Below are 19443 nucleotides of genomic sequence, written 5' to 3'. Positions count from 1 at the left end.
TTAGTTGAGCAGTCTGTGGGTTGGGCGGCAGAGGAGGGCGCTCGTAAGCAAAAAAAAAAAGGATTTCATGCCTTTTTTTCTAAACGCACACAGATCAGGGGCGTGGAGAGGAGGGGAGATAGTTTTTTTTAGTTAAGTTTGTTGGGGCCCGTAAAGAGTTCCGGCCAGTGGTGGCGTTAAATTTTATCTGAGAGTAGATATCTTACAGTGTAAGGCTATACATGTCTACTCAGCTTCTTTGCATTCAGTGGGGCTTACACACAGGTAAATCCAATTCAATGTATAGGATTAGGAATACCTTTCTGATGGGAAGAGCTGTTCGACAGTAGAACAGTCTCTCTCAGAAGATGGTGGACACTCCTTTGGAGGTTTTTAAACAGAAGATGGATGATCGTCTGTCAGGGATTATTGAACTGTGATTGCTGCATTGCAGGGGGCTGGCCTAGATGACCCTTGGGGTCCCTTTCAACTCAGTGATTCTGTGATTGTCCTCTAAGTGCAGCATCTCTAGCTGCAGACGGGAGAAAAACAGCAGCCTTTAGATTAGATATGCCATGTGTATACAAAACTGAGCTGTAAAAGCCAACTGGTGTACACACACGTAACATAAGCACTTGTACCTGTAGAGACAATGTAATGATAGAGCCTGTAATTTGCTGACACTTCCTTAATGTTAAGGATTTGTATACTGTACAGTATTTGAGGACTGGTCTTGGAGTCACATGACCTGGTAGTTTTTTAGGCCTTGAGTTTCAGTTCTAGAAGAGATTGCTAGGAATAAAGCCTGTTTTATAAAACTACTCATTATTGATGTCTGCTGCTGGATACAGAAACATTACAATTTTTACCCATGTTTTAGTTTGTACCTGTGAAGTGGTCCATGATTTGGAGCACTGAAGGCAGATGGACAGTATATGGATTACCAAACATTCAAAAAGGAGCACTATAGTAGTCATGGGAAACTTCACTACAGTACTCCAATATCTGTTGGAACTAAAACTCTGCCAAGAATGTAAGGTCCAACAAATTCCTCAGTTGCCTCATTGACAATTTCATTTCCAATTCTTATAAGAATTCTAAGGCATCATGAATAAAATGAATGTTCATAAGTGCAGAAGGTAAACACACAAACATAAGTGCATAAACCACATGTCTGAAATAGCAGAGGAGAGCAATCCTGAAGCCATCTTAATGACCCCAAATATTTCCTTTGCAGAAGGAAATATCTTGGAGAAACCTTTCCCAGTAGTTCTTTTCACTTGCAAATCCTTAAAATCCTGTCTTAAGGGCATGTCTTATGTGTGAATTGGGTAGGCCTTTGACCTAGATTCAGGAACTAAGGTATTTACGTCTCAAAAGAATGGTCCAGACTGACCAGGAAATGCAGTCAGTAAAACATTATCAGAAGTTACACACAGAAAACAATGAACACTCATGAACGCCATAAAAGATTCAATCAAGTGTAGAGTTTTACTTGGACAGGTTATAAAAGCATAATTGGTAGCAAATTCCACAAGCTGTGGAAAGGCATACTTAAGAGTCCAACAAGAGTTCAAGCCTCTCTTTCTGCAGCAGGTCACAAGCAAGAGAAAAAACAAGTTACACAGAACGCTGTTAGCGGTCTTCTTCCTGTAGAAACTGCAAATGTCCAAAGAGCAGTTCCCACAGAAAGCATATTCCCCTCAAATGACCCAGACTCTCTTTTGCTCCGATACAAGGTGTGGCAAGCCTTTCCCAGTCTGCCACAGCCTTTCAACTAGTTAAGCAAATTTCACTTATCATAACACAAAATTGAACAAAACACATTCTTGTCTCCAAGAAAAATACTTTTATTAACTTCATCTAATCTATATTTATACAGGTGAACAGCAGCATAGCCAAGTTGCTAAGCTGGAACATTACATTCAGAGTTGATTTTTAAAAAATCACTAATAAACCCTCTTGTGTCTCCCAGCGGAGGCAAAACAGGCACAGAAGAGTTGATCAAGTGCTCTCAGAGGGCAGATTATAATACTGCTACTTTTGAGTATGAGTGTGCATGTGTGTGCGCATGCACACACACACAGAGAGAAGGTCATTCTCTGCAAATATTCACGGGGCTCCGCATGAAACTTTGTCTTCTTGGACTTTTATTTTGATACCACTGAAGTGGAAAGCTTTGCTTCTACAGTACAGCTTGCGTAACCATCTTGAAAACATACAGGGTGTGATTCTGTACCTGAGGCTCATAAGACCAGGCTGAAGGCAGACATCAGGTGGTTCTTTTCAGAGAGTTGAGGAACACTTCCAATAAACAGCAGGTGATTGTGATCTTTGTGCTGATCACACCTGCAAGTTGAATGCAGTGTCCACACAGACTCATTGTCATCAAAATGCTATCCCTTAATTCCCCCCCAACAATTTTACTGTTTCTGTTGTACTGCTTGTTTTTTTTACTTAGTGGATTTTCCACAGAAAGAGTAAATCTGGATTGAATGGGGGGGGGGGAATGAGATGCATTTTAATGAGGTTGTGTTGGTACCTTGCAAAACTTGTGTGCGTTCCAAACTGCTCTATGGAAATACTTGAGGTCTGAGAGGTCATTGTTCACAGTATGTACATTCAGCCCACTTTTTCTTCAGCTAAAACAACCTTTGCCACTTTCCTCCATAAACCTCTTATGCCGTTTCAGAAACCAGGAAAAGCTTCTCCACTGTGGAGCGTGCAAAATGGTTCTAAGGGTACATCCAGGTGGCGAATTGTCACGCTCCTTGACCATGATTTGCAAAGCACATGAAGCATTTGCTCGACAGATCGCCTCATAAAGCAGACCCCCCTGTTATGCTACATCAAGACACAATGGACCACCTGTTCTGAAGTTCTCAGCTTTGGATGTAGGCAAGCAAGGAACCATCATTAGGCCAAGCAACCAGTGCAAATATGGATGAGTGCCATCCTGCTTGATCCAGCAGCAGCGCAACTCCCTATTCATGTTAACAGCAGAAGATTAAGCAGAAACCAACTGATACTGATACAAATGGCACCATATACCATCTAAACTTAAACTGTACTGTCACTGTTTCCCTAAAGCAAACCTTGGGATTTCTCCAGCTGTTTTTGGACTACAACTCCCATCAGCTAGCAGGACCAGTGGTCAGGGATGATGGGAATTGTAGTCCAAAAACAGCTGGAGACCCAAGTTTGGGAAGCACTGGTCTACACCCTCATTTACTCACTTTAAGCTTTTTTAAAAAAATCCTCTTTGTCCAACTCTAACCTAAGTCGGTAGAAGTGGTCTGGGGATGATGGGAGCTGGAACACAGCAGCTTCAGGAGGGCAGCAGGTCCCCCATCCTTGCCTTGGATGGACATTCATAGTTTCTGTTTCCAGCTGAATAGCCAATCAAAGAGGTGCAAGTTTTGCTAGTCTTCCTTCCCAGTGCAGGAAGGAAGCTTGTTGTTGTGATACAAGGCAAAGAGGAAGAAGGAAATGTGCCGATTCAGATGAATCTTATGCATTAGCCCTTTGAGCACTGAGAGGTAATCTCGGTTTCTAATGTTTGTTTCTAAAGCCTGAGTGATATGCAGTGTTAGGCAAGAGGCTTCATTCTGACTTCTGGAGCACCCAGAGAAATTCAGATGTCAAGGCATAAAATTTGTTTGTATGTTTACAGCAAACAAGGGCTTCAAAAGAGCAAGGAACGTATTAGCTTCGTATTTCCAAACTGGAGGTTCTTAGGTCTCACCTGAAATGCAATTCAGGGACTGCAGATTACCTCTTGCATTTAGACTGCACCACCAAAAATTTGGACAAATCCATCCATCACTTCAAAAATGAAGCACTCAGAAATATGACTCCTTAGCCCTTCTGTGACCTTTGCTTATAACAAACATACAAAATCGTAGCGCAACAGCAAAGATGCAAACTGGTGTCAGAATGATGCTCAATTGATCTGTTTCTCTGCTAGAGAGAGAATCTGTTATATGCAAAAATTAGATGACAACTAGGTTGCCAGCTTCCGTTTCCTGAGAGAGCTCTTGTGCCTTTAGCACAGGGGTGGGAACACTGTGGCCCTCCCGATGTTGCTCTCATTTTCCCTGACCACTGGCCATGCTGGCTGGGGCTGATTCCCAGCAAATCTTGAGGACCACGTTCCCCTCACCTGCTTTAACAGTGACTGCAAAGAGGTAAATTTAGCAGGCGAAACTTTTGTGGCCATGAAAATAACTGGGGTTGGGGGGTTGAGTTTAATGGCAGCATTCAAAGCACAAGGACCCTGCCTGGGGAGGAAATATTGGGAATCCAATATTAATTACCTGGAGCATTTTCTGGGTAGCTCAGAAAAACCATCCTCACCCCTGCTCTCCAAGACGGGTTTACATGGGGCAATTCATATAATGACACCACACCAGAAAATGCCCCAAGGCAATGTGGGGCAGGGCACAACCCAAAGCTAGGCTATGGTTTCAGATGCCACAAAGACTTTCTTCTGAAGAGGCCAGGAAATGGTAGAGTTTGATCCAAGGGAAGGGCAAGAATGGACACACAACAGTGTGAGGACATTTCTGAGGATGTAGTCGCAGTGACGCAATCACGGAAGCAACCCTAGCAGTTCCATGGGGCATAAACAAAGCAGCCTTGTGATGCTGAAAGGTTTGCTCCAGGAGACCATGTCCTAGGTCCAAATTCTCCAACCTTGGATTCTGAGGTAGTGTTGGACTACAACTCTCATCAGCCCCAGCCACCTTAACAAATGGTCAATGATGGGAGTTGTAGTACTGCTGCAGCTGAGGACCCAAGGTTGAAGAAGGCTGTCATACTGGAGAACACAGCTACTGAACTGTAGTTGCTGTTTCAAAAGATCCTGGGCTGTTGGATAACTGTTTACATTAAGGGTGGGTAAGCTCAGGCCTCCCCATTTCCTCCACCAGGTCAGTTTGGCCAAAGGATGTTTACTTGCCCGACACTTGGCGCCATATACCACGTCAGGTGTGAGGCAGGTAAAATTGCAGCTAGGCCAAATAGGGCTTTGTAAGGCCCTTTGGAGCCCTGGCTATGAGCTGTTACAACTTAACATTCACAACAGCCTGTAGGAGGGGTTAGGAACTGGAGGCCAGTAAGGCAAACCTGGGCTTCTAGAAGCCGCTGCAGTGATGTCAAAACAGCAGCTGTGACAACAGAACTTGCCATCAGGCTGCTTGGGGGAAATGGAGGCTTCTACCACCACTCTTTACTCCCATCTCAAAATGGTTGTTTTTTTAAGGAGGGTCATAGCTACCCTGGGGTTTGTAGTATCTGAAATGCACCTTGGATCCAACGCTAGTTTGGGCAGAGTGAATCTGGAATGCTATGATTAGAGTACTGCTCAGAATCACGCCATCTTCTGGGGCAACTCATTCCACAGCCAGACAAGCACTCTGTTTTTGAGTGGAGGAAAAACCCAGACTTTGGTAGGGGGTCACAGGTGCAAGGTGGTCACACCTGAGCAAAAAGAAGAAGAAGAGGAGAAGAAAAGCATCTGGGTGATGGGAAGAACATTCCAAACTAGACTCGATCCAAGATACAGGTTGAAATGGAAGACCTCAAAGCAGGAGGTAGCAAATGCAGGGAGTATCAATCAGAAATGAAAGCCAGAAGAAAAGAGTCTTCATTTCTCTCTTCGTATTTGCCAGCGTCCATCCTGCCAGTCCAAAGGTAAAAGATTCCCAGCCGACAGAGAAGGGTTGTGCTCAACAGCTCCTAGATGGTTGGTGTGGAGTTGGATTGGTCAGCTAGAAACAGCATCTGATTGGCTGGGTGTTCCAGCCCATTTACTCCCTCAGGTCCTTGTCCTTCTTGTCTAGAAAACACAGAAAGAGAAATCCGGATCCAACAGCTGCCATTTCAAAAGGGCTTTTTGTCAATGGGCAAAGTTGCAAATAGATGCACAGTTAATTAAGCTCACCTTTAGGGATGAACTTGAGAGAGCTGCTAAATATTCAGAAGCGAGACTGACCCCTTTTGGGGCCGTCGTTGATGAACTCGTGGCCCAGACCATTGCCGCACTTGCCGCATGAGACCTAGAAGGGAAGCATATGAAGCAAAGGGAATAGAGAGACAAAACTCCAGAGGCCTCAGCACTCCCCTGTACATGGCTGCTTGCACACTAGGGTCTTAGCACTGCTTTTCCACAACCGGTTGAAAGCAGAATTAAAATGGAGGTCACACATTTGACTTAATAGAGCACATTATTTACCTAGCACTGACCATCCCCATAGTGAAGACCCTTCTCTAACATTCACTAAGAAGTCTCTCTCAGCACAGCCCCCATGCAACTTTAATTAGAAGCTTCCTCGGTGTCTTCTGCCCCTAACATCTTTCTGGGTAGTGCTACTTGGTATCCCTCATGAATAGTTTCTTAACCAATTAGTTCCTGTCTGCTTTTAAAATGTGTTTGTTTTTTTAAAACTGTAAAATAGTTGCCGCAAGGAAACTTCTGATTAGATGCACAGTAGCCCTCCAATCGGGGACGCAGGTGGCGCTGTGGGTTAAAGCCTCAGCGCCTAGGGCTTGCCGATCGAAAGGTCGGCGGTTCGAATCCCTACGGCGGGGTGCGCTCCCGCTGCTCGGTCCCAGCGCCTGCCAACCTAGCAGTTCGAAAGCACCTCCGGGTGCAAGTAGATAAATAGGGACCGCTTACCAGCGGGAAGGTAAACGGCGTTTCCGTGTGCGGCTCTGGCTCTGGCTCTGGCTCTGGCCAGAGCAGCGATGTCACGCTGGCCACGTGACCCGGAAGTGTCTCCGGACAGCGCTGGCCCCTGGCCTCTTAAGTGAGATGGGCGCACAACCCCAGAGTCTGTCAAGACTGGCCCGTACGGGCAGGGGTACCTTTACCTTTACCTTTACCTAGCCCTCCAATGCCTCAACAGTGCTTTGCCAGTTCACTTTGGTCAGGCTGTTGCTGCAACTGATATTTTTGGTTTGGCGGTGGGGTGGGGGGTTTAGAGGAGGCAGTGCCATAGATCAGGTATAAAAGAAGATGGCAGGACAAAACAAACCTACGAGAATGCAATGCACTGACAACAATGTTGGCTGAATTCTCTGGAAGACGTTGAGGAACACTTCTCTCTTAGGCACTGAAAGCAGATTCAAGGGCTGGACCCTTTGCTCACCTTGGGCTCCATTTCAACCCAGCAACAGTTCCTCAGTACTCACCTTGAAGGCTCCCGGCCGTTCTAAGTACTTGGAGATGCTATCTTCGTGGAGAGTTTCGGTGAAAGCCGGCCATGGAGATGAGTGAGCATACTTGGACCTGCTCGAGAACAGCTCGTAGCCACATTTGGAGCAAGCATATATACCTGTGCACAAAGATGGGAGCAGGAAGAAGAAGGGAATGAGGTCCCTGGAAGATATACATTCAAACTGGTTGTGGGTTATCTGCTGAACAAAGCCATATCCAAGTTGACTCGAAGCAAGAGTGCTTACAGAAGCTGTGCTCATCTCAATGCAGCATCCAGTCCAAACTATGCAAGCATCTCTCCATGCCAAACCCCTTCCCCTACTGCTTGAAATAGGATCGGGGTATCGGTCACTTATGGGGCAGAGATGCTTTCTCCCCTCAATCAATCAATCAATCAAACCTCTGGGAAGGGCAATAGCTGAGTGGTCCCAGGTTCAATCCTCAATGGCACTTGCAGGTAGAACTGGGAATGTCCCCTGCCTTAAAGGAGAGCCACTTTCAGTCAGTGTCAACAGTACTGTGCTGGAAGGACCACGGTGTCTGTCTCAGGGTAAGGCCGCTTCCTGCATCCCTAGGAGTTACCTCAATCCCAATTCTCTGTGTTCATCATAATGCATCAAAGGTAATTACCAGAGCTCCACAGAGAATTGCTTTTCCAGAATTAAGACTTAATGTTATGGCCTCTGTCTTTTTCAGATGGCTGGTGTAAGAAATTACCTTTGAAACAGCTTTTCTGTATGTTTTGTAAAATGGCTATAAGACGACATTGTTCACTACCTTACCCAGTGTCCTGTATCGTAAAGATCCCCATGGAAAATATATGTCTGAGCATAACCACCAGAGGCATTTTATGACACCAGTGCATTTGTGTGCTTTTGGCTATTAGACAAGGAAAATTATGTTACACTGCACGTCTCCTAATTGGAGCCAGGAAATTGAGCCCAATTTGTGCCTCAACTCTGAATGCCTTTTAATATTTTGTCATGGCTTACAGCTAAACCAATCATTTTTTTATTTTTTTTTTACTGTATTGTACTATTCTCTGTGTTAATGAATAGACATTATCCACTTCTGTGCCAATTCCATCTTTACAACTGCTGACACTGAATAAACCTCTTTCACAACTCTGAAAGCACTGGAAGGGTGGCAAGATGTGATTCTATTGGGCTTGCAAATAGCCACTCACCTACAGGCCTGGAACAAGTGAGAATTGCTTAGAACACAAGAAGAGTTTGATGGATGAGGCCAATGGTCCATTGAGTCCAGCATCCTGTTCTCACAGTGGCCAACCACATGCCTGTGGGGAAACCCTCAAACAGAATCTGAGCACAAGAGCGCTCTGCCCTCCTGTGGTTTCCAGCAACTGAGATTCCAAAGTATACTGTCTCTGATTGTGGAGGCAGAGAATAGCCACCATGGTTAGTAGCCACTGATAGCCCTCTCCTCCATGAATTTGTCCAATCCTCTTTGAAAGCAAGTTCCATAGTTTGAATATATGCTGTGTAAATAAGGACTTCCTTTTCTCCATCCTGAATCTTCCAGCATCCACTTTCATTGGATACCTCCCACTTGGACTACTGCAATGCACTCTATGTGGGGGAAACTACAACTAATCCAGAATACAGCAGCTAGACTGGTGACTGGGAGCAGCCACCCAGACCACATAACACCGGTCTTGAAAGACTTACATTGGCTCCCAGTACATTTCCGAGCACAATTCAAAGTGTTGGTGCTGACCTATAAAGCCCTAAACGGCCTTGGTCCAGTATACCTGAAGGAGCATCTCCACCCCCATCGTTCTGCCCGGACACTGAGGTCCAGCACCGAGGGCCTTCTGGTGGTTCCCTCACTGCGAGAAGCCAAGTTACAGGGAACCAGGCAGAGGGCCTTCTCGGTAGTGGCACACGCCCTGTGGAACGTCCTCCCACCAGATGTCAAAGAGAACAACAACCACCAGACTTTTAGAAGACATCTGAAGGCAGCTTTTAATGTTTGATGCATTACTGTATTAAATATTTTGTTGGAAACCGCCCAGAGTGGCTGGGGAAGCCCAGCCAGATGGGCGGGGTATAAATAATAATAATAATAATAATTATTATTATTATTATTATTATTTCCACAAGTTCTAGACTTTTGCTTTTTCTATGCCTTGCATTATTTTATAAACTCGCTATCATGCACCTCTTACTCACTTTTTCTCCAAACTAAAAAGTCCAAAATGCTGCAACTTTTCCTCATTAGAGAGTCGCTCTGTCCCCTTGATCATTTTGGTTGCCCTTTTCTGAACATTTCCCATAAGTTTCCTATTTTTGCTGCACTGTAGTGCCAATAGATGACAATAATGCAATCGCAAAAGGGAAGCCTTGCAGAACAGCCAAACAAGCAAAATAAATCTACCACTAATACAAGATTATTGTGTCCATTACACATCACACAAAACACCGACCATAAAACACCAGTCCGAAAGGGTCCCTAAATTGTGAGACAGCTAATTATTATTTTCATGGGCCAGTAAACTTCTGTCGGCTGGCTTGTGTGAGCCACCTGACACAATTGCATTGGGTAATGGAGGAGAAATTAATCCCATCCACAGGATGCTTTTGAAACAGTTTCATCACTGTGCCAGTTTTATTCTTGAAGTGAATGAGGAAGCAAAATGTGACCTTGAGAAACGGTAAAAGTGTTTGCTGCAATGGCGGTCCCAGAGACAATTTTCTCTGTGGTAGCAGCCCCCAATTTGCGGGACTCCCTCCCTACAGAGGTATATCTAAGAACCTTCTTTGTATGACTTTCGCCATACGCAGAACATACACCTCTTTTTGCCTTGGCCTTTGACAGCTAAGGGCTTCTGTTTTGAGGAACTCACCCCTTTTGAACAATTTACACACTACCGTTTCATTTGGAACGGTTTTATTGATTTTTTTTCATTCATTTATTTATTTGCATTTATATCCCACCTTTTTCTCCAGGGAGCTCCAAAGTGGTGTAAATGGTTCTCCCCATCCTCATTTAATCCTCGCAATAACCCTGTGAGGTAGGTTAGGCTGAGAAGCCGTGACTGGCCAAGATCACACATAGTGAGTGAGCTTCATGGGAGAGTGGGGATTCGAACCCTGGTCTCCCAGGTCTTAGCCGGACACTCTAACCAGACTGTCACTCATTTCATTTTATCCTCATAATATTATCATCTGTTTCTATAACTGTATATTTTATTCTTTTAAACCACCCTGGGACCTTATTGTGAAAGGTTAGTAAGAAATCTTATAAATAATTTTAAGACAACATAATTAATTGATTAGCCCCATCATAACCCCGACAGGTACCAAGTACTGTTTATTTTCTAAACCACCCTGATATCTTTGAATGAAGGGTGGTACTGTATATAAATTTTAACAACAACAAAAACAGTCCCTTTTCTCACTCTGATGCTGTGCCTTCTATCTACTTTCTGGGAGTATAAATCTCGATAAATAACAGTCAGGGCGCTTCAGATTCTTCTCAGTTTGTGCTCATACAAACATTTTTCTTTGTACTGTATTGGGGGCCAGCTGAGTCTGTGCCCCCAACAATCTACCCTCTATAGAGAGAGGGGGTGCATAACCCCCTATAAATCACGGGGAAAACCAGCTTTCTCCAAGTTAGTTGTCCCACCCAGATGTTCTATGAATATGTGACCAAACGAAAACACAACTGAAGGATGGGGTGTCCCTTTGAGACAGGTATTTCCAACCTGGTGCCCTCCGGAGGCTGAAGGGAGTTGTAGTCCAACCGTATCTGGAAGGCGCAAGGTTGGCGAAGACTGATTTAAGAAGACCACCAGAGTTTTATTGACTGCGCCGCTACCCCAGAGATTGCAATCCCCGCGCCGGGTGGCCTATATCGTGGATCCTCCCGATCCATCCACCCACCGATCCCGGGAACGTGGAGGGGAAATCAGTTCCCCGCTTGCCGCGGGTAGTGAGTGGGGTGGAGATTCTGCGGACTAGATTCAGCCCCGCGCCGGGTGGATTCGATCCTTCCCCGTGGGATGATTTCCCCTTACCGGGTTCGAAGTGGTCCTGATAGATCTCGCCTCCTCTAAAGACGCAGAAGGACATGGCAGCGATCGCTCTCTCCCGGCCCCTGACGCCGCTCCGGCCGCTTCCCGGTTATATAAGCGGCCGCCCTCTGTCCCTCCTCCTGCTGGCTCTGTGTGCTCCGTCGCCTGCAGTTCCAGCGGGAGCGGCGCCAGGGGGCGCTGCCGGGCAACACTGCGCCGCCCGCGGAAGCCGAGCGCGCAACGTTAGCCCACGCGCGGAGAGGCACGGAGGGGGGAGAAGGGGCGCTCAGAGGAATCCCGGAAGAGCTGGATCAGGCCCAGATCAGGCGTAACTGCCTCACTGGAACAAGTCAAAACGGGCCTCTTTAGTTCCGGTTTCCGTTCCTCCTAGTGGCCGACCAGATGCAGGGGGCAGTTGTGTCCTTTTGTGGGGGGTGGCGCCCAGGGCCCCAGTCATCAGAAGGAGTAGGAGCCCCTCAAACACACACACACACACTGAAACAGGGCTGGCAATGCCACATTTTGAAGGAAGGATGTGATCTGTAGTGGGGCCACCACTTTCAAAGCCCTGCTGGCTCACACTGATGGGAGAGTAGAGATGGGCATGGAGAGATTTCTCTCTCTCTCTCTCTCTCTTTGTAAGGGGCAGCCCCAGACATTTTGGAGGTGGAGCCCTTAAAGGTAAAGGGACCTTTCACCATTAGGTCCAGTCGCGGACGACTCTGGGGTTGCGGCACTCATCTCGCTTTATTGGCCGAGGGAGCAGGCGTACAGCTTCCAGGTCATGCGGCCAGCATGACTAAGCCGCTTCTGGCGAACCAGAGCAGCACACGGAAACGCCGTTTACCTTCCTGCCGGAGCAGTACCTATTTATCTTTGACGTGCTTTCGAACTGCTAGGTTGGCAGGAGCAGGGACCGAGCAACGGGAGCTCACCTCATCACGGGGATTCGAACCGCCGACTTTCTGACTGGCAAGACCTATGCTCTGTGGTTTAGACCACAGTTCCTTACCATCTCCCTAAAGCAAGGTGAGAAGCTTAAGGCCCCCAGGGACTCTCCATCTGGCCCCCAGGACTCTCCCCAGTTATATCCTGCCTAACACAAGGTTTGTGTTTGGCTACATAGTGTAGGAAACTATGGAACTTGCCCCCGCAGAAGAGGGGACGCGGGTGGCGCTGTGGGTAAAACCTCAGTGCCTCTGACTTGCCGATCTTATGGTCGGCGGTTCAAATCCCCGCGGCGGGGTGAGCTCCCGTTGTTCGGTCCCAGCTCCTGCCCACCTAGCAGTTCGAAAGCACCCTTAAGTGCAAGTAGATAAATAGGTACCGCTTTATAGCGGGAAGGTAAACGGCGTTTCCGTGTGCTGCACTGGTGCTGGCTCGCCAGAGCAGCTTCGTCACGCTGGCCACATGACCCGGAAGTGTCTCCGGACAGCGCTGGCCCCTGGCCTCTTAAGCGAGATGGGCGCGCAACCCCAGAGTTGGACACGACTGGCCCGTACGGGCAGGGGTACCTTTACCTTTACCTTTACATAGTGTAGGAAACTATGGAACTTGCCCCCGCAGAAGAGAGTGAAGGTCTCCAACTTGAATGGTTTTAAAATACTGTAGGAAGTTATTGATGGTGACTACCTATGATGACTATGCTCTGCCTCCAGTGTTAGAAACAGCAGTGCTTCTGAATACCAGTTGCTGGAGACCACAGGAGGGGAGGGTTGTTCTTGTGCTTAGGTCCCACTTGCAGGTTTCCCTTTTGGGGCATCTGGTTGGCCACCGTGAGAACAGGATGCCACTGTCCTGATCCAGCAGGTTTTTCTTATGTAAAGTAAAGAAGAAAAGACAAGTAAAACTGCTCTAGTTTATACGCCCTAGAACAGCAGCAGCAGCAATTGAAAACTTTGCAAGGGGTCCCTATTTCCACAGTTTCTTGTTTTCCCAAGGACAGAATTGCCAAGAGGAGAATGCTCATGGCTTGTCCTGAACTGACCCCCCACCTCATTGCAAGAGGAGGGGAAAGGGAAAGAAGCCACACCCCCGCATTGTGATTGGCCAGCTCTGCTATACGGTACCTCTGTGTGCAATCATAGGCTGTGGGAGGATGGGGTGGGGGGATGGGGCTCCAGCATTCAGTGGAGGGGGAGCTTTTGAGAAGGGGGGCAGCAGAGAAGGATTCTATTTTTAGCCTCTTTGATCCAGTGGCATATGGATCTGTAGGATGCTACTAGAAATCAGAACAAGGTTTTTGTTCATGTTATCCCCCAACCCCCGTGAAATTGCATTCCTTCATCTCACTGTGCTCTCCTTTGCTGTCCTAGAGATTGCAAACGCCGGCAGCACGGTGGCTGCTATGTATCCCCCATCCGTCAAGCGGATTTGTCACCCTTCCTCGAGACTGGGCATGGCGTGTTTCTCAAAAGCATCCCTTCCCTCCCCTGCCCCCCCTGTGATTGGACCGCACAGCGGGAGGCTGCAGCAGCATCAGCACCAGAATGAGCTAAGGATGCTGTGCTCCCCGCATTCCTCCATCCCTGGCACTCTGCTCTCTGGGCCAAACCTGCAGCTCTTTCCCCCCTTCACCTCCCCCTCCTCAGAGCCCTGCTTCTGCTATGGCCAGGATGGCTGTAGCAGTGGCCTCAGCCGCTGCACTTCAGCTTAAATCTGGATCAGATCAGGTGGTGATGCAAGCAGGCAGCCGCGCAAGCTGCGATGCTCCTGTCCAGACTGGTAGATGGATAATCCTGTACTAGCAGCTGCGGGGCCGCGTGAAAAGGATCACCATCCGTGACCCACGTTCCGGTCCCAAGGGGCAGCAGGAAAGTCCAGATCTTGGCCCACTGAAGGCATAAGGAGGAAGGCACCCCCACACACACACAAAAAAAGGTGAGCTTGATGGAAAGCCTGGCAATTTTAGGTTCTTTTATTTTTGTGTCGAACGCTAAGAGCAAGGGTTGTGGTTTGGGGGTGCACTCTGGAGGCAAAATATACGGAAGGGAAATAACTTTTTGCTGGACTAATTGCTGTGCAGGTGAACGTGTAGCAAGGGATGCAGGCTGTCTAGATTATAGACAGAGATGTGGAATTGACATAAACAGATCTATTCACTAGGAAGGTACCCAGTTTGTATCTCACGTAAGGAGAGATCAATTGGTGGGCACTGGGCAGGTAGCTATGGTCTTCATCCCACAGAACAAAAAGTTGTGGAGTACGAAAGGGAGAATTGGAGAGTTTCCTTTTCCTGCAAGTGGTTTACAATGGTCTCTTTCTAGCAGAGAGGCAAATCCCTCTAGCTCTGGAGGACTCTGCCTCGGACCTGACCTGTCTTGGCTCCGTTGCAGGAAAGGTTTGTTGCCCTGACTCCTGTCTGCAGTCTTCACTCTCTCGTCATTGCAAGGTTGTCTGCAATGCCCGCCGCATTTGGCTCTTGACGCACCAATGCCATCCAGGACTCGGAAGCCAGGTGAGGAGGAGAAGGAGCCTTTTTAGTTTTCTCTCCAGACTGGCTCAAGCAGTTCAGACCAGGTGGTGCCAGCATTCTGAAGTGGGAAAGATGCCAGTGAAGAACCCTGGCACATGAGAGGTGCCACAGGCACAAGGTGGATGAAAAAGTATTTCTCTCTCCCTGTGAGCCAGCGTGCGGCAGAGGCCGTTTCCCCGATGAGGAACCAGCATGTGAGCTGGCACCATTGGATCTCCCTCTTTCCTTCCAGTCTGATCAGGTGAGTTTTGTGGAGACTTCAGAGCTGGGAGAGGCTTTGGTCCCTGAGATACCCCTTCTCAAACTTGGCAGAAAAGAATGATAAGCAGGACTAGACCTTGTTTTTTCTCTCATTGCATCAAGGATTCAAAACAGAATAATAATCATGTTTTGGGTGCTACTGGCAATTATGAATAGGTGTATTAAAAATACATTTATTTTATGATGAGCTTCGTGGAATGGCTGTCCATATAATTTTGGCCCCTGGCCCTTTCTGCTTGTGGCCTCAGTGCTGCAGTCAGCTGTGGTAGCCAATTTGCAAGGAAGCCAATGAGCTGTGGTAACCGCTGTTTACTGTAGTGCAGAGCTGGGGAACTTGGGGCCCTGCAGAATGTTGCTGGACTCCAACTTCCAGCAGCCAGCATGGCTAGTGGTCAGGGATGATGGGAGTTGTGATTCAACAACACCTGGAGAGCCAGAAGTTCCCAAGTCTTGCCTTATAGGTAAGTCACCCACTTGTATACAGTATAATACTTGACAAGAGAACCGGGATTGGGACGTCTAGTGGCACCCAGCAAGATGTACAATTTTTTAAAAAATACCCCATTCCTGCTGTATTATGAAATGCTGTGCCGCTTATAATGAAGTGTTAACAAGATCTGTGTTGGGCTTTGTCAACCTGGTAGTGCCCTCCAGCTATTTTGGACTCCAGTTCGGCCTGTGATTGGGAATGATCGTATGCTGATTGGGGGCTGATGGGAGTTGTGGTCCAAAACAATTGGAGGTAAATTTGGGGGAAGGCTGTTCTATTTTACATTTTCAGTGGCCAAGACTAGCACCACCAGCCAAAATGCTGGACTTCAACTTGTCTTTATGTTCAAAATATCTGATGGCCAGAGGACGACACGTAAGATCTCAACAAAGTCTTCTTCTTCTTGTAAGATACTAGGCAGCCTCAAATAACCCAAAATGTGTGATTCTTAAGCAACTTTTTTGGAAGGTAGAGGAGCCTGGCAAGTAACTCCACCACAGCATGCTGCACCTGAGCTGAACCATTGGTCCATCTAGCTCTGTAGCATCTACACTGACTGGCAGCAGCTCTCCAAGGTTTTCGGCAGGGGGCATTCTCAGGTTCACTTGGGAGATGTCCGGGATTGAACCTGGGACCATTTGCATACAAAGCATGTGCTCTGCCCCTGTGCAACAGACTTGCCCTTTAGGAAGTTGCTTTGCACCAAGATCACTGGTCTGCCTAACTCAGCATATTGTTTGCACTGATTTGCAGCAGCTCTCCGAGGTTTCAAGGCAGAAAACTTCCCCAGCCCTACCTGGAGATACCAGATATTGAATCTGAGACCTTCTGCCTGTGAGGCAGATACTCCACCACTGATATTCCTGGCCTCGTGGTTTGGAATAAAGGGGTGATTTAAATAGGAACACAGCAAGTTGCCATGTCCTGAATCAGACCATTGGTCCATCTAGCCCAGTTTTGTGTACACTGGCTGGCCTTCCAGGGTCTTAGACAAGAGTCTCCTACCTGGAGATGCCTGGGATTGAACCTGGGATCTCCTGCATGGAGGGCGGATGTTCTGCCACTAAGCCACAGCCCCAACCCTCCACGATCAATGAGCCCAGTTTTGCAAACAGCTTCCACATGAAGGCTGTAAATCCTGACACACACACACACACACACACACACACACCCTTTTCAGATCTGAGGGCAGACCCACAGCTAAAGATTCACCTCTCTGGGTGGCTACTGAGAGAACAAGGTTGGCCAAAGGAGACGAGCAAAGGCAGAGGTTTGAGATCTGTGTGGCAAAGCAGGTCGATCAAAGCCACCGTCCCCCTCTGGATGCTGCCATTTTAAATTAGGTCAGTCGTTCATCCTGGATAGATTTCTGCAGCGCACCCCATCCTTCTTTGCAGAGCAGAATTTATTGTCAGTGGCAGGTGCCTAGAGAACATTTCTTGAGTGAGGAGGTCCTTCCCCTCTGCCTCGCTGGGTGTCTGTGCATCCGGCTGACGAAAGGAAAGAGCAACAGATTATCCCAGAGAGTCTGAGAGGTTGCAAGGAATCAAGAGGGTCAACTTCTTTAATAATAGCTGCAGACTCCGCTCTTCTGCACCACCATCCTCCCGCACCCTATTTTATATGTTTATTTATTTAAGGGGGTGGGGAGCCTTTTTCAGCCTGTGGGCTGGATCCCTTTCTGAACAACCTGGGGTGGGTGGAGCCATAGATGCATTTCCCCCCCTTTGTACAGAAAGCTAGTTTCTACCCACCCACCTCTGTATCCCCCCCCCCCCCATCTAGGCAAGCAAAAGAGGAATGATCAGAGTTCAAGAAAAGCATGCTAGCTGGGCAGAAACACTCAAGGAGGGTGCAAAGGAGGCTGCAACCTGGGGACAGTCCTGAGCGCCAGACAGAAAGGTCTGGAGGGCCACATTTGGCCCCCTAGGCTGAGGTTCCCAACCCCTGATTTATTTTATGAGATTTTTATCCTCCCCTTCCTGTAAGCTTCCAAAGAAATTAACTTATCTTTATGTACAGCTCTGCTTCCTCCTAGCCTATGATGGAAAAGGGATGGAAATTCATCTGCCTTTGATATGGCTGTTGCCTCACCTATGATGGGGGATGCTTAGAGGGACTTTTTTTAGTTTTGGAGGGATCAGTGCATTAAAATCTGAAATCACTCTTTAACAACATCTCTGTCCAATGCTGCAATCTGAAAACAAGAAACTGCCTGGGCTTTTTTTTTTTAAGCAATAATACTGGGAGTTCATGCTTTCTTATAAGAAATAATCAACTTGGACGCGGGTGGCGCTGTGGGTTAAACCACAGAGCCTAGAACTTGCCAATCAGAAGGTTGGCAGTTCGAATCCCTGCAACGGGGTAAGCTCCCGTTGCTCGGTCCCTGCTCCTGCCAACCTAACAGGTCGAAAGCACGTCAAAAGTGCAAGTAGATAAATAGGTACCGCTCCGGCGGGAAGGTAAACGGTGTTTCCGTGCGCTGCTCTGGTTCGCCGGAAGCGACTTAGTCATGCTGGCCACATGACCCGGAAGCTGTACGCCGGCTCCATCGGCCAATAAAGTGAGATGAGCACCGCAACCCCAGAGTCAGCCACAACTGGACCTAATGATCAGGGGTCCCTTTACCTTTACCTTACCTGAGTTTACTCCTCCCTCCCATTCTGTTTTGCTTTTCTGGTGCATCTTTTTAGACTAAGTTTGAGAGCAGGGCCTGTGCTGTTACTATTGATCTTTCTGAGAACCCTTTTTGGCTGAAGAGCAGCATGAAAGTTCTATAAATAAATAAATAAATAAATAAATAAATAAATAAATAAATGCAGACAGTGCCTTCTCTCTCCTGCCCAAATCTGACCCCTAATTCCATATTTGTAGGACAGATCAAAGTAATGCTTAATAGGCACTTTGCCTATGCTTGAAATATTTCCTTCTGTTTTACGAAGTCTCATGCACAGAGATGACATCTCTGTAATAAAAACCTGACTTTGAAAGTAACTTTCCTACCATACAAGCACCTAATTTGATTTCTGCCTAAGAATTCATGGTCCTGGATTGCAGCTTTCCTTCCTTCCTTCCTTCTTTCCTTCCTTCCTTCCTTCCTTCCTTCCTTCCTGCCTGCCTGCCTGCCTGCCTGCTTGTAGTCCTTATTGTTGCAGAGATAAACGTGGAACAGGCAGGCAGTAACCAGTGAAAAACTGGATGGGCATGCAAAGATCAGAAGGTGAGGAAACTTGTTGGCACCACAGAGATTAGTTCCTTATAATTAAAAGTAAAGGTACCCCTGACCGTTAGGTCCAGTTGCAGACGACTCTGGGGTTGCGCACTCATCTTGCTTTACTAGCCGAGGGAGCCGGCGTTTGTCTGCAGACAGCTTCTGGGTCATGTGGCCAGCATGACTAAGCCGCTTCTGGCGAACCAGAGCAGCGCCCGGAAGCGCCGTTTACCTTCCCGCCACAGTGGTACCTATTTATCTACTTGCACTTGACGTGCTTTTGAACTGCTAGGTGAGCAGGAGCTGGGAGCAACGGGAGCTCACCCCGTTGCGGGGTTTCGAACTGCCGACCTTCCGATCGGCAAGCCCTAGGCTCTGTGGTTTAGACCACAGCGCCACCTACGTTCCTTCCTTATAATTAGCAGAGAGCAAATAGCTTATGTAGTTGTGCTATGATAGCTGTCATTCAGGTCATATAGAATCCTGTGTTTCTTGATGCAGGATTTTAGCATCTCTTAAAATAAAAAAAGGCCAGTGGCCCATCTAGTCCAGTATCCTGTTTTCACAGTCGCCAACCCGATGCTCATTGTGGAAATCCCACAAGAAGTAGCTAAGTGCAAGAGCCCTCTGCCCTCCTGCAGGTTCCAGTAACTGGTATTCAGAAGCATTACTGCCTCTTTGAAAGCCATCCAAGTCGATGGCCATACCTGCCTCCTGTGGGAGTGAGTTCCATAGATTAACTCTGCACTACATGACGAAGTGCTTTCTT

General features: G+C 47.4%; 2 protein-coding genes across 7 annotated transcripts in view; one reads left to right on the top strand and one right to left on the bottom strand.

Moving 5' to 3' along the window:
- Window positions 1–1451: 1451 nt before the first annotated feature.
- On the bottom strand, window positions 1452–11397 carry MSRB1 (methionine sulfoxide reductase B1). Its single transcript, XM_079952847.1, has 4 exons — window positions 11241–11397; window positions 7174–7316; window positions 5924–6038; window positions 1452–5818 (listed from the first exon to the last, which is right to left on the bottom strand). The coding sequence occupies exons 1-4, from the start codon at window positions 11293–11295 to the stop codon at window positions 5790–5792; spliced, it is 342 nt and encodes a 113-aa protein (XP_079808973.1). The 5' UTR covers window positions 11296–11397; the 3' UTR covers window positions 1452–5789.
- A 1953-nt stretch (window positions 11398–13350) lies between these two features.
- LOC307202591 (testis-expressed protein 2-like) overlaps window positions 13351–19443 on the top strand; it is a 32179-nt gene continuing 26086 nt past the window's right edge. For 2 of the 6 annotated variants that reach the window (XR_013832949.1, XM_079952693.1), the window contains exon 1: window positions 14383–14694. The gene's annotated coding sequence lies outside the window, so the exon portion shown is untranslated. Of the gene's footprint in view, window positions 14118–14382; window positions 14695–19443 lie in introns of those variants that run through there. The other 4 variants (XM_079952696.1, XM_079952694.1, XM_079952695.1 and 1 more) reach the window with 4 other exon arrangements.

Source organism: Podarcis cretensis, assembly GCF_951804945.1.
Source record: "Podarcis cretensis genome assembly, chromosome: 14".
NCBI lineage: Eukaryota > Metazoa > Chordata > Lepidosauria > Squamata > Lacertidae > Podarcis > Podarcis cretensis.
Note: the sequence above shows the minus strand (reverse complement) of the source record. Positions and strands in the feature narration are given on the sequence as shown.